We start from the raw sequence: 19,555 nt of genomic DNA on the forward strand, positions 1-19,555 counted from the left end.
TTACCAAACCATACTTTTGCATTTGAGGTTTGCAATAAAAATTTGCCAAAATATTCAAGCTTAGCAAGAATGTGTTTGAGATGAGGTTTTGAACCGATTTGTGAATCAATATTCAGACTGTGTGAGCATTTCCTCTAATTAGGGGAAGTAAAATAAATTTAAAATAAAAATGTAATTAACACTAAGCAAGGTCCAGCCAATCGTAAAGAAAGAGTACCTTTTACAATTCTGAATCTCTCTAGTGCAGACTGTCCTGCAAAACATTAAGTCCGTGCAAGAAGGGCCCTTGTTAGGGAGCAAACCAAGAGGCCTGTAACAACTGTACCATAGTTCCCCTCTCTCTGCCATGGGAGAGTGTAACATGTCTGCAATGCAAAAATAAACCAGACACTTCTCAAATCTGTCCGTTGTGGGAGAAAGGCAAAATAAAAAAACATCCTGGACCACTTGGCTAATGTTTGTTTAGTTTTTCTAAAAAACTGTCAAGAATTGATTTATATTTAATTACATTTAGAATATATTTTTAAAAGTGTAGTTAAATATTTTATTAATAATATATATGCCTAGGCGGTGGCTTATACCCGTCCATATCCTTAGGCCCACATTATAACATTACCTCCCACCGCCCAGTGTTAATAGAACTGCCAGTGACATTACCCCACCCCCATGTGGTTATAGATCCCCCAGTGACACAACCCCACAACCACCAATGTCTAATGAGTAAAAACAGCTATGTCCAGATGAGTAAAGATGGTAGATATCTATCTAAATATACTCATGTCTTCGATTGCAGCATAGAGTGTTTAACTCATGGGGTTGGCTTAGGTATTCAGTTCCTGCTTTAGTTTGTAATTAAGAAAATGCCTCAGACTACTTTCATTTGTTTCACAAGAAATACATTTTAATTTCACAAAGCGAAAATAAAAAATATAAAATATTAGAATTCACCAAACTGTTGTGACCCTATGGAAGCAGCAGGATGTATTCGAAGAACTCCAAGCTGCCTTTTTTTTGTACTTAGTGCATCCATTATCGTTGTGACATTTCATATTTGGCTGCATAGATATCTTTATATTCTATAAATTGTGACTTTTAAAAAGGAATTCCTTTTTTTTTTTTTTTTTTAAACTTAAATTCGTGGCCACCAAGTTACCAGAGCAGTGGCGGAACACCCGGAGGCATTGGCCTCCGGGTGCCAGCTGTCAGGGTGGTACCAAGGAGCAGGCCTGGGGACAGGAGGGTACAAGGGGCACAGTTGTACCAGGGCCCACAAATAAATTTAATCTATAACCGCTGCCTGCGCCGCTGCAGTGATCAGCAGGTAGCTGTTATTGATGGATCTGTCTGCGGGGTCCAGAGATCCACTATCTCTTGATGTTCAGGCACCTTCAGCGGCTGGTACAAAAAAAAGCTTTGTTTATTGTGGCACAGCATGTATGACATTAGCTGGATAGACACTAAGGGGCTGGCTAGAGCTGGAGAGACACTGGGGGGGGGGCTGGCTGGTGCTGGAGAGATACTGGGCGGCTGCCTGGAGCTGGAGGGATACTGGGCAGTTGGCTGTAGCTGGTGAGATTCTGGGAAACTGAAGAAACAGAAGGGGCAAGGCTGGAGCTGGAGAAAGAATGGGGCCAGAGTCACACATAATGTACACAGTTGTGAAAGCCCACTGCAAATGGAATGCTAATGCAAATGTATGCTGGTACACTGTTATAGGCTGATACACCTACCCTATGCTAGGTGCATGAGATGCGACTGAATGTGGCGTGCATACACATGAATCAGAGTAGGTTGCAACTCTCCTACGACTCACCCATGGATTTTTCTATTTTGCAAATGCCTTGTAGCCACTTACTCGACTCCCTGTAGCACCCACTCAATGGTCATAGAGAAAAGACTGAGATGCATACGGGTCAGAAAGGCTCATAAGTACATAAATATACATATGCACTGCGAAACATATGTGCAGTTTGCTAAAAAAAAAAAGAATCATTCAAACTTGTATTCAAGTCCAAATCAGACCCACCGTATGTACGTGTCTGCTGGAGAATGCAGCTGACCTGTATTATATGTGTGTAAAAAGGGCTAGTCTAGGCTTTATATCCCTCATCGCTTCCTTTTTGAAAGTTATCCATGGATTTGCACAGGATATAGAGAACAGTGATGAACTTTGAACAATAAAGCAACCCTTATTTGACGTATTTTTCCCAGATGAAACACGCTTTTACTAGATTTTCTTCTTGTTCCGTAAGATGGGATAGTTCAGACTCTGTCCTGTCAAAAGCGAGGTCTCTGTGGTCTGGCATATGATGGAACAATTACATCATAATTCTGTTCCATTGAAATGGTGCTACATAAGAACTACACTGTTGAACATCTGGCTGCAGAAACAATATGCAAAATGTAACTTCAAGATGTTAATTAATTCTGAACCCTCTTAAGAAAATAGACTGTTCCTAATTTTGCCTTCCTGAATGGCTTGACCCTTTTTACATGTGTTTTTTATTCAACGAATTTAAGCAAATATTGAACATACTAGTGCATACTTCACCATTAAATTATCGGAGTATAATAGCAATTCTCCAATTCATGGCTATTCTCTGATTTTGTCATGGATTTCACTTGGCATTTTAAAGAAACATAATTGAGTTGCACCTCTTCATATTAAATTCCTTTTTTAGAATGTGTTTTAATGTATTAACAGCTTCTCAGACTTTTTGGTATTTGCCAGATATACTTTCTTCTGATTCGTCCATTCAGTTCATCTGTTTCCTTTCTCACTGATAACTATATACACCAATCTTCTATATAGAAATTAACAAAGGATCTGATGCGGACTGCAAGTTTCATGTAATTGCATGGGCAGGGCAGTTTCTAGGGTCTGAGGCTCCCAGTGCGAGCAGTCAAAATGCGCCCCCCCCCCCTTCCCTCAAGAAGCAGTAATATTGTGGGCGTGGCCTAATCATGGGGGGTGTGGTACCACAGTAAGGGAGTGTTGTCTTGAAAGACCACAGAATGTCAGCTGCTGTGACTACTGAGCCCAGGGGTGGCTAACCTGTCAGAGGCAAAGCGCTGAAAAATATATGTAGTTAAAAGAAAGACAGACATCATGCGCGTGCCGAAGGCACGCGCGCTAAAAAATTGGGGTGTGGCCTAGCTGTCACAAACCCACGCCGCACTTGTGTGTGCATGCCTTTGGTGTGACCCCATTAGTAGTGCCCCCTATAGTCTTGTGCCCCCTGTAGTCATGTCCACATTAGTAATGTCCCCAACAGTGATGTCCCCAGTAGTAGAGCCCAGGTGCCCCCAGTGGTAGTGTTTCCCCCAGCAGAAGTGCCCCCAGAGTAATGTCCCCAGTAGTAGTGCACAGATGCCCCCAGTGGTAGTGTTTCCCCCAGCAGAAGTGCCCCCAGAGTAATGTCCCCAGTAGTAGTGCCCAGGTGCCCCCAGTGGTAGTGTTTCCCCCAGCAGAAGTGCCCCCAGAGTAATGTCCCCAGTAGTAGTGCCCGGGTGCCCCCAGTAGTAGTGCCTCCCCCAGCAGACATGCCCCCCCCTCCAAGTATTGTCCCTAGTAAAAGCCGCGTGCACACACAAAAAAAAAAAAACACTAATACTTACCATAAGCCCCGCTCCGGCGTCCGCTCCGCTTGGCTGCTCCTCTGCACTATGGGAAAGACGTCATGAGTCATGACGTCTTTCCCATAGTGCACACTGGGGGAGCCGGAAGCCGGAGCTTCCGTCTCCGGCTGTCTGCTCTGCCCTGCCCTGCCGGGCACCCGCTGGTAACTGAATCTCAGAAGGCGCCCGGCAGTTCACAGGCTTTCTACAGCAGGGGTCGGAGGAGGCGCGCCCCGTGCGATTGCACGGGTCGCCCGGCCCTAGAAACGGCCCTGCGCATGGGATTGTGTACATGGCACTAAATGTGAATATACACCCATATGCCGAGTTGTACAGATCTGTGAGACCAGTCTGCCCCTATTTATATGCTTGGTTTCATGTTCGTTATCAGTGCGCACTATCAGCCCTATCCTTAGTGCAAAATATGTCTAAAAACCGGTGTATCTGCTTATACACAATTTTGCATGTCCAGCAATTCCGTCAACACACCCTCGCTGAGCTGGGCCTACATGCCAACACCCCGTTACCACCCAGTACTGCCTAGCCAGCTTCAAATGAAGATGCGACTGAAATGTGTATGATTCAGCAAACGCCTAACCCCGACGCGTGGGCAGTGCGAATACACAGAGATACAGCCACAAAACTGAATTACGTTCAACTCTGTACCAGCCCCAAAATACTAAAGCGATGCATTGTCAAAAGGATTGAATACATACAGTATGTTGTCCCTATTTTTCTAATGCACTTATTTGTATTATTAAATACATGCAGATACAACCTATTTCACAGATTTACTTTTGACTGACATCTGCACCTTACTTGCCAATTTTCTGGCAGCCCCGTCTGGGAGGGAACAGCCAGGTCAGCACACCAGGGGGGTGTGACACAAAGGGTGGATGGTGCGGAGGACATGATGGCGTCATTGTGGCCCCCCTCCCGCTATAAAATGCAGAGATTACCAGTCTTGTAAAGTGGGAGGCGGATTGATGATGACACTATTAAGCACAAATTACATCATCGGCCGCTGAGATGGCTCACTTCACTCGGGCAAACACGGGCAGCAGCACCTCTAGGTCGGGAGACTTGAATACTCTTCCGGACAGCCGGTAGCACACATGAGATTTGGGAGCTGACCCAACTATTCTGGGAGAATAGGAAAATATGATTTGCACTATCTACAGCAAGTATGTAGCCTTTCACACACCAAACTGCATTTACCGTACATATAAGCTCAATGCAATCTTAGTGGAGGGATTGGGCAAGAATCGTAAAACTTAGGAGCTACCGAGATTGTTTAGAAGCCATTAAACAAAACAAGATACCTTTTACAGTTGTGTGTCTAGAAGTCCATAGAAATCTCCTGACACAAAAAAACCCCATAAACAATTGTTAAAAGGTATCCCAAGCAACAAAAGGTGGAAATGCAACATTACTGCATTGTTTATGTTTTTATACAATTATCCAGCTTTGTATTGCCTTGAATAAAAAACTAAACACAAGCACATGGGTAAATAAACTAATGCAGTGGTTCCCAAACTAGGTGTAGCGAGGCACTGGCAGGGGTGCCACAGGTTGGTGGGCCAGGACCAAATCATATTATTTATGGTCAATGTGATAGGCAAAACTAATTCTGGTGGCTGCCAATCCTAAAATATCTGGACAAACCTGTCCACCATCACATAATTGAACCTAAGGGGACAGGTAAGCACAAATTACTTATTTCTCAAGAAAATATAGGCTTAGGGGTGCTGCGAAAAAAAATGCTGATATTGTAGGGCGCCCTGATTCAAGAAAGTTTGCGAACCACTGCGCTAATGTAAATACATTAACATTATTAGGGGTCTATTCAATATGTTCATAATAATTAAGTACAGTAAGGAGAAGGTAGAATTTTTAGACCTTAATATATTCATCGAAAAAGGGAAGATACAAACCAACACCTTCAAAAAAGAAGTAGATGTTAACAGCTTTATATTAGCCACCAGTTGGCATCACCCGAACTGGCTCAACACTATTCCCAAAGTACAGTTCCTAAGACTGAGGAGGAACTGTTCTAAGATGAGTGACTTCCAAACACAGGGCCAACTCCTAATGTCACACTTCATTGAGAAGGACTATAACAAGGACTCTGTACAAAAAGCATTTGATGAAGTAACAAATATCAACAGGGTCAATTTATTAGAATATAAAAATGCAGATACTAAGCAAAACGAATATAAGAATGAGGTCCTCTTTATCACACAGTATTCAAAACAAGCCAGATTCTAAACAAGCATTGGCATATACTACTTGGGGATGATACATTGGCCAAACACCTACCTCCTAACCCCAGATTAATTTATAAGAAGGCACCAGACCTGAGGAAGAAAATAGTACATAATCACATTTCACCTAAAGTATCAAGACAGACTACCATAGACGGTACAAGTAACAACGGGTTTTATCACTGTGGTACATGCCTTGGCTGCACCAATTATGGGTACAGAACAACCAAGCCCACCGTGACCTTCACATCATGCACAACAGGAAAAGAATACCCTATAAAGAGCATGATCACATGTAACACCAAAGGGGTTATCTATCTATTAGAGTGCACCTGCAAAAAACAATACGTAGGGAGGACCACTAGACCATTGAAAACCCGCATTAGTGAACATGTCAGAAACATTAAGAGATGAGTGGAGGAACACAATTTATCAAATCATTTCATAATTCATCACCAAAGTAATCCAAAATCACTCAAATTTATAGGCTTGGAACAAGTAAAATACAATTGGAGAGGTGGTGACTTTGATCACAGGATCAACACTAGGGAACTAGAATGGATTTACGAACTTAGAACATTCGCCCCTCGAGGACATAATTTAGATAATGAGGTCAAATCTATTATATGTAAGAACAACAAATGAGATCTCTAAATAATTCATTAATAAGAGGCACAACGATGCCAATACGGCCCGATATTTATTAATACTCACTACAGAAAATGAAGATGGATGTGTTTACATTTCCACAAATACACCCCTCACTACCCTGGTATTAATCATGACAATTAAAAATAAAAATAAATATTATGAGTATTATTTTTACTATTCCTTTATTTATATTTTATTTCATATTTTATTTATTTTTTTAATTTAATTTTATTTTTATATTTATTTTTATTTATATTTATACTATTATTATTTTTATTTTTTGACATTTTTCTTTATGAAGATTTTCATTCTTTGCTTGCTATATGAATCTGTATTTCATCAACCTCTACGGTCCGCAATTTATGTTAAACCAAGTACCAAGGTCCATATCCCAAAGTCCTTATTCCAGACTTTTCCATTAAAATCACTGAGACCCTCCCACTGGGCTATGACCTATTACAAGAGGACCTTCCTCTATTTAAACACAGGATCAATGACACCATTTACTCCTTGAAAAAGGCCTGAATAGGCAGAAACGCGTTGGAGACATTGAGACATTGTGATTCTGTCATTTTCATTGGAGATCTGTTACACAAGACTGCTTACATTGAGACCCACTAAGCCGCGGCTTGATCATCATCACGTGACCACATCCCGGAAGTAAGGAGACGGAGGAGAAGATTGTACACGCGCGCACCCCAGCCATCGCTGCCACGCGAGGAGAAGGATGCGAGACTGCAAGCAAGCACCGGCCGGAGGAAGGAGCGGACAACGGCGAGAGACGGGAAGGTAAGTCTCCAAGTGCGGAGGGGATATATGGTCACCGGCTCTAAAAGCTCGAGCCATAATATCCCTCCCCACCAACATAGTGATCACTCCGTGTAGCGGTGCTGGCGAACACCTGGGACCAGACGTTCCGCCGACAGTCGCCATAGGAGTGCCTACTGGTCGAGATACACCCCTTACTTGCCGGATAGTCCATACTCCCTCCTCAAAGAAGTCTACCCCGGGCATCTCTGTACATAACACCAGGACTTAACATCAAGTATCAGCGGGACGTCGCTGGTACCATCACCGTTCCACATACCGGATTTTTCCCCTACATTCTCCTTTCAATCACCCACCAGGACAATTCTCCTTGTGATCTATTCCAGAAATTTATATATACAGTTATTGACCTACCGGGGGTCTTTTCCATTCATGATCAGCAGATCCTGTAACTGATCTCCCCTACATAATTGATCTTTATTCACGCCAATCAGAGGATTGGGAACTTTTACTATTTAATTCCTATGTACTATTTTTACTGTGTGTTTCATACTTATTGAACCTATATGTTGATATATCCAATTATGTTTGAGTTTACTTCTGTTTTATTTTTAATTTTCCATTAAATTATTTATCCATGTACCAGCATACTCAGTGATTTTTAGTAGCCCAACAGGTCAGTATCAGTTTATATGGTAGGTTTTTCCTACAATCTTTGGTCATTGAACTATTCCATTAATACAGAGATCATTAATATGTGTTGTGTCATTTTGTCTAGATACTGACCCATAGTATCTATATATAAACACCCTCAACGTTCTATAACCACGTCTAGTTGAGCACAGTTTATTCTTCATTTGTGTTTATATGTTCAGGGTTCGAGTCAGGTACCCTAAACTGCAGCTCACTTAACTTGGACAGTCCCCAGTGTTTCAGTGCGCTAGTATTCTCTCTTTTTGTGTTAATAATAATTAATATTCTTACTTAAGGTGAACGCTGGAGAAATCCATTATTGCTCCGTCACGGAGACTGCTGATCCGAAAATTAGCTGTCTTCCTGAACGTTTGACTTGGCAGTGCTAGTGACTCTGCATGAACTAGAGTTCACACAGGTGCACAAAGCCCCGGCATCCGGCGGATGTAGCCGTGCAGAGGGATCCAAAAGAATCCCTCTTCGCAGCCCGGGACTCCTTCCCATAGGGAAGGAGCAGGTGTGCGGGAGCAAACACCATTTGAGGATGGTGAATGCTCCTGCAGTCGAGCTCTGAAAATATTGTATTTTCAGAGCTTGATTAATTTAGATCCCTGTATTAGTGTATGGGGACAGTGGGCCACATCGGGAGAGAAAGGTAAGCAGGAGATATCTCTGATATCTCCTGCGTTACCTTCATGATGAATTGCCCCAATACAAAATTTCTATAAATGGTGAAAGCGTTCATTTTCACCTGCTTTTGTAAAAAATAACAGATAATGAATAGACCCCCCCCCCCTACATCACAAATTTACTTCTGTAGCTAAAACTAATTAAAAAGCGCAGTCAGGTCTCTCAGATATTGTTGAAGTAGCATACCTGCTGACCAGGGGTGTATCTATAATGGGTGCAAGGTGTGTAGTTCACACGGCCCCAAAATGCACACCCTGCACCAGTGTTTAAAGTGGTAGAACTCACCCCCCATCTGCGTTTTTTTAATGATTTCTCCCCCATAGTGCCCATGGGGGAAGCCGGAGCTCAAGCGTGTGCTCCAGCCTCCAGCTGGCGCTGCAGGGAGGTAGCCAGGCATCCGCTGGTAACAAAATCTCAGCGGTCGCCCGGCAAATGGAGCCTCCCTGCGGTGACGGGCTGAGGTGGGTCGGAGGAGGCTGAACTGATTCAGTCTCCAAATAGAAGTGATGGAACGCAGTTCCGCCCCATTCGGGCCCACTTTAACCCCTGCCCTGCTCCCATGTATTCAATACTTACCTCTCTGCATTCCCACACTGCATACCCTGCACCCATTTATTCAATACTTACCTCTGTGGAGTCCCACGTTGGCAGTAGCATCACTGTACAAATCGCCTGGAAAATGGCCGTTGCTTTCCCAGAGTATTGCACATGAGCAGTAGGGAAAAAAGCCGCCGCACCATTTCTCCGTTGACCTGCGCATGCACTTTAAACACAGGCACAGCCTAGTGCCCAGAGTCTACTGCTGCGCTCGGTGTGCTGCCAGGTAGACAGGAGGGCGCCCCAGACAGAGATTGCACACGAGCCCCCTACTCTCTTAAAATGCCCCTGCTGCTGAGTTTGGTATTGAAATGGCAATAGTCCACAGATCTTTCAGTGATGGAGTCATTTAATTTTATCTCCATTATCTTTAGGTTAGAATGAATCCTGTTTCAAACTTTGTTGTAGGCTCCATCCTTGACCCAAATATTTTATTACCAAGGCATTCTCTTTCCCAACCATGGTTGCAGTTTCATCCGTTTTGTTACAGCAGATTTGTTTTTGTGATCAACAATGTTACATTGCGAATCTACAGTAAATGTGAAGTACAGTTAGGTAATAACCATATACTCCAGCTTCTTCCAAGGCTAAAACTGACAACAATTGTTCAGTCAGTTGATCATGTACAGTTTTGTCAGACGCATGGAGAAGAATACTTATCAAGCGGAATCCGTTTTATTTTCTTTCTCCTATTAAATCACTTTGCACCTCCTAAGATATGCATTGCTTATATGTTTTTATGTTGCATTGAACCCACATGAGTCTAAGAAGTCTGAAAATGGTTTATTATTTTTACCCATAATTCTACGTCTCCTTTCTTTGGTCGCCAATATCACGTGTACACTGGTGATGCCCTAATGCATCTCTCTTCCTCTGACCTCTCCTATTTCCTACAGTCTAATATTTCCATCTGTCTTACGGTCACCTCAAGCTGGATGCCCCAGTGCTTTCTTCGACTCGACACAGCAGCATGTATTGGCGATCGTCCGTTTGTGACTTTATGCAAATGCCGCTACAAACTCTTTCCCTCGTGTACAACCTTGTGGCTAAATGTGCAAGGACTGAGATGCCCACTTCCAGCATCTGGACACGCAGTAATACAGATTGGTGCATTCTTAGACTCCATCATCGGTCGCACCATCGAAACTTGCTGGAGCCCTATGGCACCTGCAGTTTCTCCATCTGACTATGGCCGCCTATGTCTGTGGTTGTGTGTCTGTATACACAGCAGCTTTCACTAACACGCCTGCGGCACTTCCATTAAACGGACCATCTTTGCATTAGTTTCTAGTCACTGCCCGGGGATGGCCATCACTTTTCCACAATATTTCTGATCCTGCTGGTCTTGGTCGCAGCGGCCATTTTGTCCATACACTCTGTGTAACACATGCGCTGGATGAGATTTTTTGGCAGTTGCAAAAAATCACTCATTACGTAATCATCGGCATTGCGTGCGGCTCTGTACCTGGCCCAATATTTCTAAAACTGAAATCTTTCTCCCCACGATCCCCCCCCCATACATGTCACCTCACCTCCTTTCCTATTTAGCCTGGGCACCAGCTTAGGCTACTCCCTATGCTTCACCCCCTATATTCAGTTCCTCACCCATTTCTGCTGCTTTCGCCGCCTCCTCAACATCTCCAGGATACATCCCTTTCTCACTTTGGAAGTAAGCTCTCATTTACTCTCTCATTATCTCTCGCCTTGACTACTGTAACTTCCTTTTCTCTGGCCTTCCCCAGTGCCACCTTGCCCCTCTTCAACCTATCTTGCCCACCTTATTTCCCTCATTCACCACTCAGCCTCAGCTGGAAAGTTTCTCTTTGCAGTGGGCATACTTCTGCTTTCATTGCCAGCAACTATGATGATGACCCAAATGTAATAATCTGTGATTTGGGGGCCCAGAACACTTTTGGCGATCTAGCTGCTAGATTTAAAGTGGCAATTGTTTTCAAGGCAAACCAGGTTGGTTATTTTGATGCAGATATGTAGGCAATGCCAATATTTACACAATTGAGCAATTATCGGCTGACTGCGCACTTGTCATTTCTCAGCAAAGTGATTGACATTCAGGGACCGTTTTGGCGAGGTAACAAAGATGGAGACGCGACATAACAGTCTTTGTGGCGTCACACTCTGCGTGACCACAGAGCTACTCAGATGGGCGATTATCGAATGACCTGCGATGGCGGTTGCTTATGTGTATGCAATTGCTTAGATTTGCGATGGCCTCGCTTGGTATCTCAATTCATATCCCGGAGTGGGACTGCGTTATTGCATCCATCTGGGTGGCACAGGACTATGGTAACATAATGTCAGGTTAGGTGGGTAATCTTTTTGTATATTTGTCAGTGTAAAAGAGGGAAGAATCATATTGGGGTGAGGGGCTGCACAACATTCGTGGCCCTGAAAAGTAAAAAAAACCAAACACAATTGAAAGTCTGTATTATCTTTTATAAAGTACCGTAAATCTCCCAAAATATGTAAAACTGTTTTTAGTTTTCTTACTATTAATTGTTATAAGACTGCTGTTTTGAGAGCTGCTTGGCATAAACACTCTTTGGTCACAGCCGATATTGGGATATTACCAGCCCTTTAGATTTGGCGGCTCTTGGCTAAACTACCAATCATGCAGCCCAACTTGGAGAAATACCCTGCAAATGGATATTATAAAGCTGTGTAACTCCGACAGTTCACTTACAAAAGAAATCCAATGCAGATTCTTTCATTTACACTTCCTTTAAAACCCTCTTTCCTTTTCACCATCTCATATTGGCTGCATAGTTTTGATGACACAATTTTTGTTTTTAAAAAAAAAACAGATCTCTTTTCTGTACGCTCTATAATAATAATAATAAAAATGTGATTGCTATTATGTTGCTCAGATTGCATCAGCCCTGCTCTTCTTGAGCAGCCTGATAGTTACAGCAGAAGTAATGTTGTGCTTGTTAAACTGTGTTATCACCACATTTCTTAGTTCAATCTGAAATGTGTAAATAAAGTCAGCAGGATGTCCATGGCATTGCCAGCTGATGTGTTACTGCTGCAGCACGAGTAGTCTTGTACTGGCTGTAATGTTCAGTCATTGCCGCTGCTTATTACTGCCGCTGACAAACTTAGACACAATATCTTCCAGATCTACCAAAATAAATACTTTCTGTAAGTAACTCCCTACAGTACATGAGGTTTTTACTTTATAATAAAAGTGTTTTGGTTTTTTTTTTATTGTTTTTTTTCCCAGGAGTCTGAAAAAAAGAGCATAAGAGACCGAATTCAGATGGTACAAGATATTGTTATTACAGTTCAGAATTTTTTAGAAGAAATTTCCTGTTTTGGGGAACGAATAAAGAAGTAAGTCCCCCCCCCTCCTTTCTCGCGTATGGGTACACTTATAAAGCGCAGGACAGAATATCGGTTTGTAAAAATACTTTTATACAGATGTGTCCACATAAATCTATCCTACGTACACATAACGTGTGAGCGCCGTGCGACACTATTGCACTGATTGTGTTTTCATGCAACTTTTTCTATTAAAATGTGACTTATTCACAAAGCAACTAGGACACACAAGCAGCTTCTGCTGAGTAAAATGATATGCAGCATGCGACTGCGGGTGTATCTGCATACAAAATGCTGTGTTACAGGGTCAGCGGCTACACATACACCCGCAGTCGCACACAGAGTATAGGCATGCCGCATTTCATATTAATCAGCATTAGCTGTTTGTGTGTCCTATTCACATTGCATTTGCAAATAAGATGCGTTATAAGGGGAAAGTTGCATGAAAGTATTCTTGGCACTACTGAGTGGTACCAAGGCATGGCGTTACTAAAAGGGCTTTCTAATGCGCAGGGAGGCTAGATGTATGTGTACACATCTGTAGGTGAAAGTATCAGAGGAAAGCAATTAACTGGTTTAATAAACTAGGTTATTGATGAAATTAGGTAATATGATTGCTCCCATGAAAATGTCAAAATCTGATTATATATTATCACAGTCAATAGTATAATTTAATATAGTGTTTTAAACGGTGATGTCATTTGAGAGCAGTACCTGTGCACTAGGTTATAGCATTAGAAATAATGATTCATGTCTTAAGTGCCCACAGCTATTGCTGTACAAGCAGTAAGAGAGTGTGAGATTATATAGATACTGCCCGCTTGACTGGTGACCATTTTAATTCCATGTATTGCCAGGTGTTTTAGTAATATAGTTGTATTGTGCTTGGCAGTGTTTCTGTTGGCTTTCTGTGCCTTTGTCAGAAAGTGCCTTTCTGTGTAAAGTGGTTCTAAAGTCATTCAAGGAAAAAACACTTCCCAACCTCTTTAAACTCTCCAGGAGCCTGGCTAAGCTCAGTCCTGATTGCACAGTGCGTCTTCTGTTCAGCATGCATTTCAGGCGGGCAGTTTATTTTGAGTAAAGCGTTGGACCATGGGGCTTAAAGCAAGTGAGCCACTGTGCAAGAGTGAGTGCAGAACACTTACATACTTCTGGGAGGTGGACTAGTAACTAGGAGCCACATGAGCTCCAGAGCACCTGCTTATCAGTGTGGTGTTTATAAATAGGTGTGTGCTTTCATATAAGGGAACTGGATAGAGAAAATGGCAAACTCAAGCCAGCCAGCCTGCTAACCAGTCCTGCTTTACGTCAGCATTGTGGGTTATACTGTATTTACTAAGCCTTGGATCAAGACAAAGTGAACAGAGATAAAGTGCCAGCCACTCAGCTCCTAACTGCCATGTCACAGGCTGTGTTTGAAAAATGACAGTTAGGATCTGATTGGCTAGGACTTTCTCTGTTCACCTTATCTCCAATAGACCTGATGCTTTATAGTGAGAGGTGATGGAGCAGCAGCCTTTCAGGGGCTGAACAGAGAACTTGCCAATATACTTTTAGCATAACAATTTCTGTTCCTCATCCAGGTAATGGTAGGGAAATGTTTTCGGGAGGTACAGTTTTTGAATAAACTGTACAAAGCAAAGATCTGGGTAATATGGGAATATAGATTGATTGACATATGTATTATAATTTTTAAGATCAATTCAGTTGTTATATGTAGTGAGAAATTAAGACTTGTGTTACTGAATATCAGTGAAGGTAAAAGGTGAGTTAAGGAAGTTAAATGCCAGCGCCAGAATCCCGACTGTCAGGGGAGGGAGGGTTATGCTGTGAGGGCAGAGGTGGGGGGAGGTTATGCTTAGGCTATGGGGGGGTAGGTTTAGGCTGCAGGGAGGGATGGTTAGATTTAGGGGTAAGGTTAGGGTACTTACCGACTAGATGTCAGCATCTAAATTCTCACCCAGGGCCAGCTCCAGGGTTCGGAGCACCCTGTGCCAGCTCTACAAAGTGCGCCCAGAAATGGGGTTGTGGCCTAATTACTATAGGCCACGTCCCTATGTGACGTTATTTGGAGGCGTGCCCGCATGGCACACCTCCAAATAATGTCTGGCTGAGGGGGGAGCCTCACTAGCTGGGCTTCCCCCAGCCCTCTCCCGTCACTGAATGGATGCCACGCCCATCATCCATTCAGACTCCAGGGTTGGGGGTCCCAAACCTCCCGATTTCACCACCCGCTGGCCACTTCTGCCCACGGGTGCAACAGCGGGAGAGTATTGTCCCGCCGAAATTAGGATGTTAGGGAGGGGTGCACCCTCTATGGGTGGCACCCCTGTTTGACCATACTAGTCGAACACCCCTAGAGCCGGCCCTGTTCTCACCACTGGAATCATGAGTGCCGGCATCTTGTACCCAACCTGTATTTTCTTTTATTGCTTAGTTTGCACCACATAGTATTGTCACCACATTACATTGATTAATGTCAATTTCTTAAGGTTTGCTACAAGTTACTTCACATTAGCACTTGGTGAATAACCCCCTAGGTTATGTCATGTGGTAACTTACTTCGTGTGGCAGCTCACTGCTCAGGAGGATGGAAATTCATTTCCCTTTAACTTTTGAAAAGTCGTGAGCAAGACATGTTGTGTTTGAGTAAAAGTTTTGCCAGTTGACCCTGATCACACCCTTCTTCTTACTTCTTCCAGCACATTTAATTGGAGCGTTCCATTCCTGTCTTTTCTTGCCTGTTCCATACTCTTGGTTGCAACGATTCTTTTGTATTTTATACCTTTAAGATATATCATTCTTATTTGGGGTAAGTGACTTTTTTAAAATTGAAAATTGTGTTTTTTTAAATCAACGTAAAATAATCTGCTTTGTACCAATTTCAACATTATTTTGTGAAATCGTATAGGTTACCATACTGTAATTAGAGTATCTTTCACCTCAGGCAAAGGTCCTCTTCATTTGTAAGTATAGCCTGTAGCGCTAAACACAAACAAACAAAGCAACATTCGCTCAGACAATGTTTTAGCATGCTGGCCGTGTCGATTCTCATGCTAAACCGTCCAGCCAGCATGCTAATCAGTTCTGCTTTACGTCAGTATTAGTATACCCTCTATAATGAGGGGAGGGGGAATGGAGCAGGAGGCTGTCAGGAGTGCAACAGAGATCTGCTCACTGTAGTTTTAGCATAACTCTTGCTGTCCCTTCATCATAGTCATTGGAGGGATTTTTTTATTTTTTTTTAAGTTTCCCTTAAATTACTTTGTGTCCAATATAAATGTTCTAGACTCTGTAATACACTGGTATAGCAAACATTATTTTGACTATCTGTATACTTTCTAAGCAGTGTGACATGGGTGTCATCACACCTTACATAGGTAATGATATATTCTTTTACAATTGAAGTAAAATATTATAAGGTCACAGGCGTAAATCATTATATAGAAGACTGGGTGTTCTTTTCTGCTCTGAGAAATTAACATGTGACCAGTAGGAGAAAAAAAAAAATAATACCCAAACATCAGGTTTTCACACTCATTTCTAACCTGTAAATTTGCTCACGCTGTCTCGGTTGATGTGCTGGCATTCATTCTTTTTAAAGTAGGAATAAGCTCAAATGGATTTTTCTTGGCAGGCATCAATAAATTTACAAAGAGGCTTCGGAACCCATACGCCATTGACAATAATGAGTTTCTAGATTTTCTCTCCAGGGTACCATCCGATGTTCAAAAGGTAAGTTGATTTTTATTTTCTTCATGATCCTGTGTAATAGTGTCATAGAAAATCTACCAAAACAGATCTACTTAGGATAATGGTACACAAATGACATTTACATGGCTCCTCAAATTATGTTCACATTAAATCAGGTCTAGGCATATGGAGATTTGTATCTAATGCTGGTATTACATTTCCAAAGCCTACTCTGACTGTGCATTCTAGAACCCACACTCTGATGTAGCAGTGTGGTAAGAAGTTATTTCCTCCATGGTTGCAACATGCCAAATCTGGGTCTTAAGTGCAGAGAGAGGTGGGAGAGAGGTCTTTTTTGAATTAAGAGCAACCAGAGACTTTGCCACAGCCAAAAAACTTGCACGGACAGGATTTTACGTATTTGAAGTGCAATAATTGAGCATGCAGAGCACAAAAAACAAATGAATATTATAGGAAAATAGTAAAATGTTTACAGTTCACACAATCGATAAGTAAATGCAGAATTCAGCCCATGAAATGTGGCTGCTTCTTTGTCTTTTTTAGCTCATTCATGTCGCTGAAAAGGCAAATGATGCTCTCACCGCCCCAGTTTAATTTTCCTAGATTACCTTTTCAGGTGAAGATTACAGAAGACAGGAAATGGTTTCCTGTGAGTTTTTGATCGTATATACTCAAGAAACGCAACCCGCCTACTTCCAGAATAGCATTATGCCACCTTAAACATTCCATGGGAGAACTTGCAACTGAATCCATGTGGACAAACATGCCTGGCTGTATAGAGCAGCTCATGCAATTAATTTATTTTATGTAGGCTTTTCAGTTTGTCATCCTTATTTATAGATTTGTACTAGGGTTGTTACAGTTCACTTATGTGCGTTTTTTTGTTTGTTCCCCGGGGCCTTTTTAATTCACTTGTGCAGTACGTTGTAATAGCCTTAAGTCAGTAAAGAGACACCTATTTGCCACTGCTAAAATCTGTTAGAAACCACTCTGTCTCATTAAAATAATTTCTGCACTTAATATTTGCACATGTTGAAGAAACTCCATTCTGGCTACCAATTAATTCTCAGTGTTCTTATGTTTAGAAAATGATTCATTACTCGGAATGTTCTGTAGATTCTCTGAGTGTCTCCTTGGGGAGCCATTAGCTCACTTCGTGGAAAGCTAGAATGGCTTAATGGCAAACGTCATATCTGTTTACTTTTACAGGTGCAGTATGCCGAATTGAAACCTTGTGGCAATCAAGGTGCCTTTAAGAAAAAGCGAAGTGGCTTGTAACCGAAAACTATTACCAAGCCTCTTTTTTTATATTTGTAAACTCATGCACTAATTCACGCTGCAAGCCTGGACTCCACTGACCTCACCTTAAGGACAAGACCAGGGGTGCAGGATACCCCTAGATATCTGCTGTCTCAGGTGTGTCAAAGACAGCACAGTTTTGCTGACTGGTTTCAGTTAAACCTCCACCATGAACCAAGGATGTGCAAGCAGGAATTGGGAATAAACTTCTTAAGCACAAAATGAATTGGAAAAGAGGGAGTGTGTGTTATATTAATGTTTTGTCGGCCAGGTTTTCTGTTTCTTTTGTTGGGAGGGGTAAGAAAAACAGGACAAAGGTACTTGATCATTTGTGATGGTGGCCTTAACGATCTCTTTTGTTGAACCCTAAGATATGTTTGTTGAATGCACTAAAAACAGAATTAACCATTAACAGACTAGTCCAAGTAATGTCATTCATTCTAGTGACTATACAGTCTTGAATGCATGTCTTTGACAATCAGGTGTCATTTTGTGGTTGCTGAGATCTCCCTTTCTGCACCATACAGGTTGCAATATGCTTTTGTATGTTACATACTAGTGTGCAACAAAGCATATTATTTTTATCTGAAGTTACCTGGTTGAAGCCTATAATATTTTCTTGGGAAAAGAATATTGCATTTGCACCTTACTGCCAAACTTTGTACATAGCAATATAAAAATAAAGATGTATATTTATATAATCCATTTTCAGCACACTACAAAAATCATGTAATGCGATCTTCACAAATATATTGATACACAGTAGTGGCAGCAATTGAAACCACGTTACTTTAAAGATATTTCTATTAGGAAGGTGCCACAAAAGCAGCATATAGAGGCTGAAATATAACGAAGTAACTTTGTTTAAGAAGCTAGTTTTAAACTGTTGCATTAATAAATAGTTTTTTTTAATACTGTTTTATCCAAAGACTTTCTAGAACTTAAAGAAGTTGACAATTTGTGGAACGTTAGATACCAGTGCCAAAGATCTTAATTTTAAATATTAAAGCTATAAAATCTTTATTGTTCTTTATTGTGTGTATACGTTACTAAATCAATCAATTTCTGAGATGTACACATACATTAGCACTCAATTAATCTAGTGTTTCTGGATTATATGGGTGAATTGATCAAGAACTACTTTCCATTACGTTATATGATGTTAAACCTAGGTACGTTTCATTCAAAAGCCTGCAAAGGACTTATATGTGTTGGGCTATACATAAATCCATGTTACACTGATCGCTCTGTATAATCTGTATATAATCTAGTGTTAAAAATGTATATTTAAAATTACTGCAGTTCAGATTTTGTTTTTCATTGCAATCAAGGGAAGTTTTATTATTGCATTTTATATTGATTTACTACTACTGGTCACTTGTTCTTTGTAAGACACTGACTCCTTATGTCTAAAAGCAATCTTCCTTAAAAATTGTAGTCAGTAATTGTTAAAAAAAAATGCATTTATAATTATAGATGTTTAGCTTTGTATCCGGTTAGAATTGTATTTTTGTATAAAATAAAAATATTTTGTTGTAAATGTTAATGTCTGTGCATCCTATACATTTGGCTCAGTGAAACTATATTAAAAAGGGAAAAGTGTGTACTGTGTTTATTAATCAACAGGTGGAATTATATAATTCTGGAATTTGGTGGTACAGGTTGAGTCTCCATATACAAATATTCCGAAATATGGATTTTTTTTTTGATCGTGACTGAGATAGTGGCTCCTTTTTGATGGTTCAGTGTAAACAAACTTTGTTTAATGCACAAAATTATAAAAAATATTGTATAACATCATCTTCACCGTTGTGTGTGTATAAGGTCGATATGAAACATAAATGAATTTAGTGTATGTACACAAACTTTGATGCACAAAATTATAAAAAATATTGCTTAATATTCCCTTCAGGCTGTGTGTA

At 41.3% G+C, this 19,555-nt stretch overlaps 1 protein-coding gene across 2 annotated transcripts in view; it reads left to right on the forward strand.

Moving 5' to 3' along the window:
* Positions 1-19,339, forward strand: part of MCTP2 (multiple C2 and transmembrane domain containing 2) — a 196,250-nt gene extending 176,911 nt beyond the window's left edge. For both annotated transcript variants that reach the window (XM_088452680.1, XM_088452681.1), the window contains exons 20-23: positions 12,523-12,632; positions 15,323-15,432; positions 16,258-16,355; positions 17,544-19,339. In XM_088452680.1, the coding sequence (XP_088308806.1) occupies positions 12,523-12,632; positions 15,323-15,432; positions 16,258-16,355; positions 17,544-17,612 (387 nt within the window). In that variant the 3' untranslated portion in view covers positions 17,613-19,339. The remainder of the gene's footprint in view (positions 1-12,522; positions 12,633-15,322; positions 15,433-16,257; positions 16,356-17,543) is intronic.
* Positions 19,340-19,555: the final 216 nt, after the last annotated feature.

The sequence above is a fragment of the Taudactylus pleione genome, unplaced genomic scaffold (assembly GCF_031769625.1).
Source record: "Taudactylus pleione unplaced genomic scaffold, aTauple2 ptg000556l, whole genome shotgun sequence".
In the NCBI taxonomy this organism is placed as follows: Eukaryota; Metazoa; Chordata; class Amphibia; order Anura; family Myobatrachidae; genus Taudactylus; species Taudactylus pleione.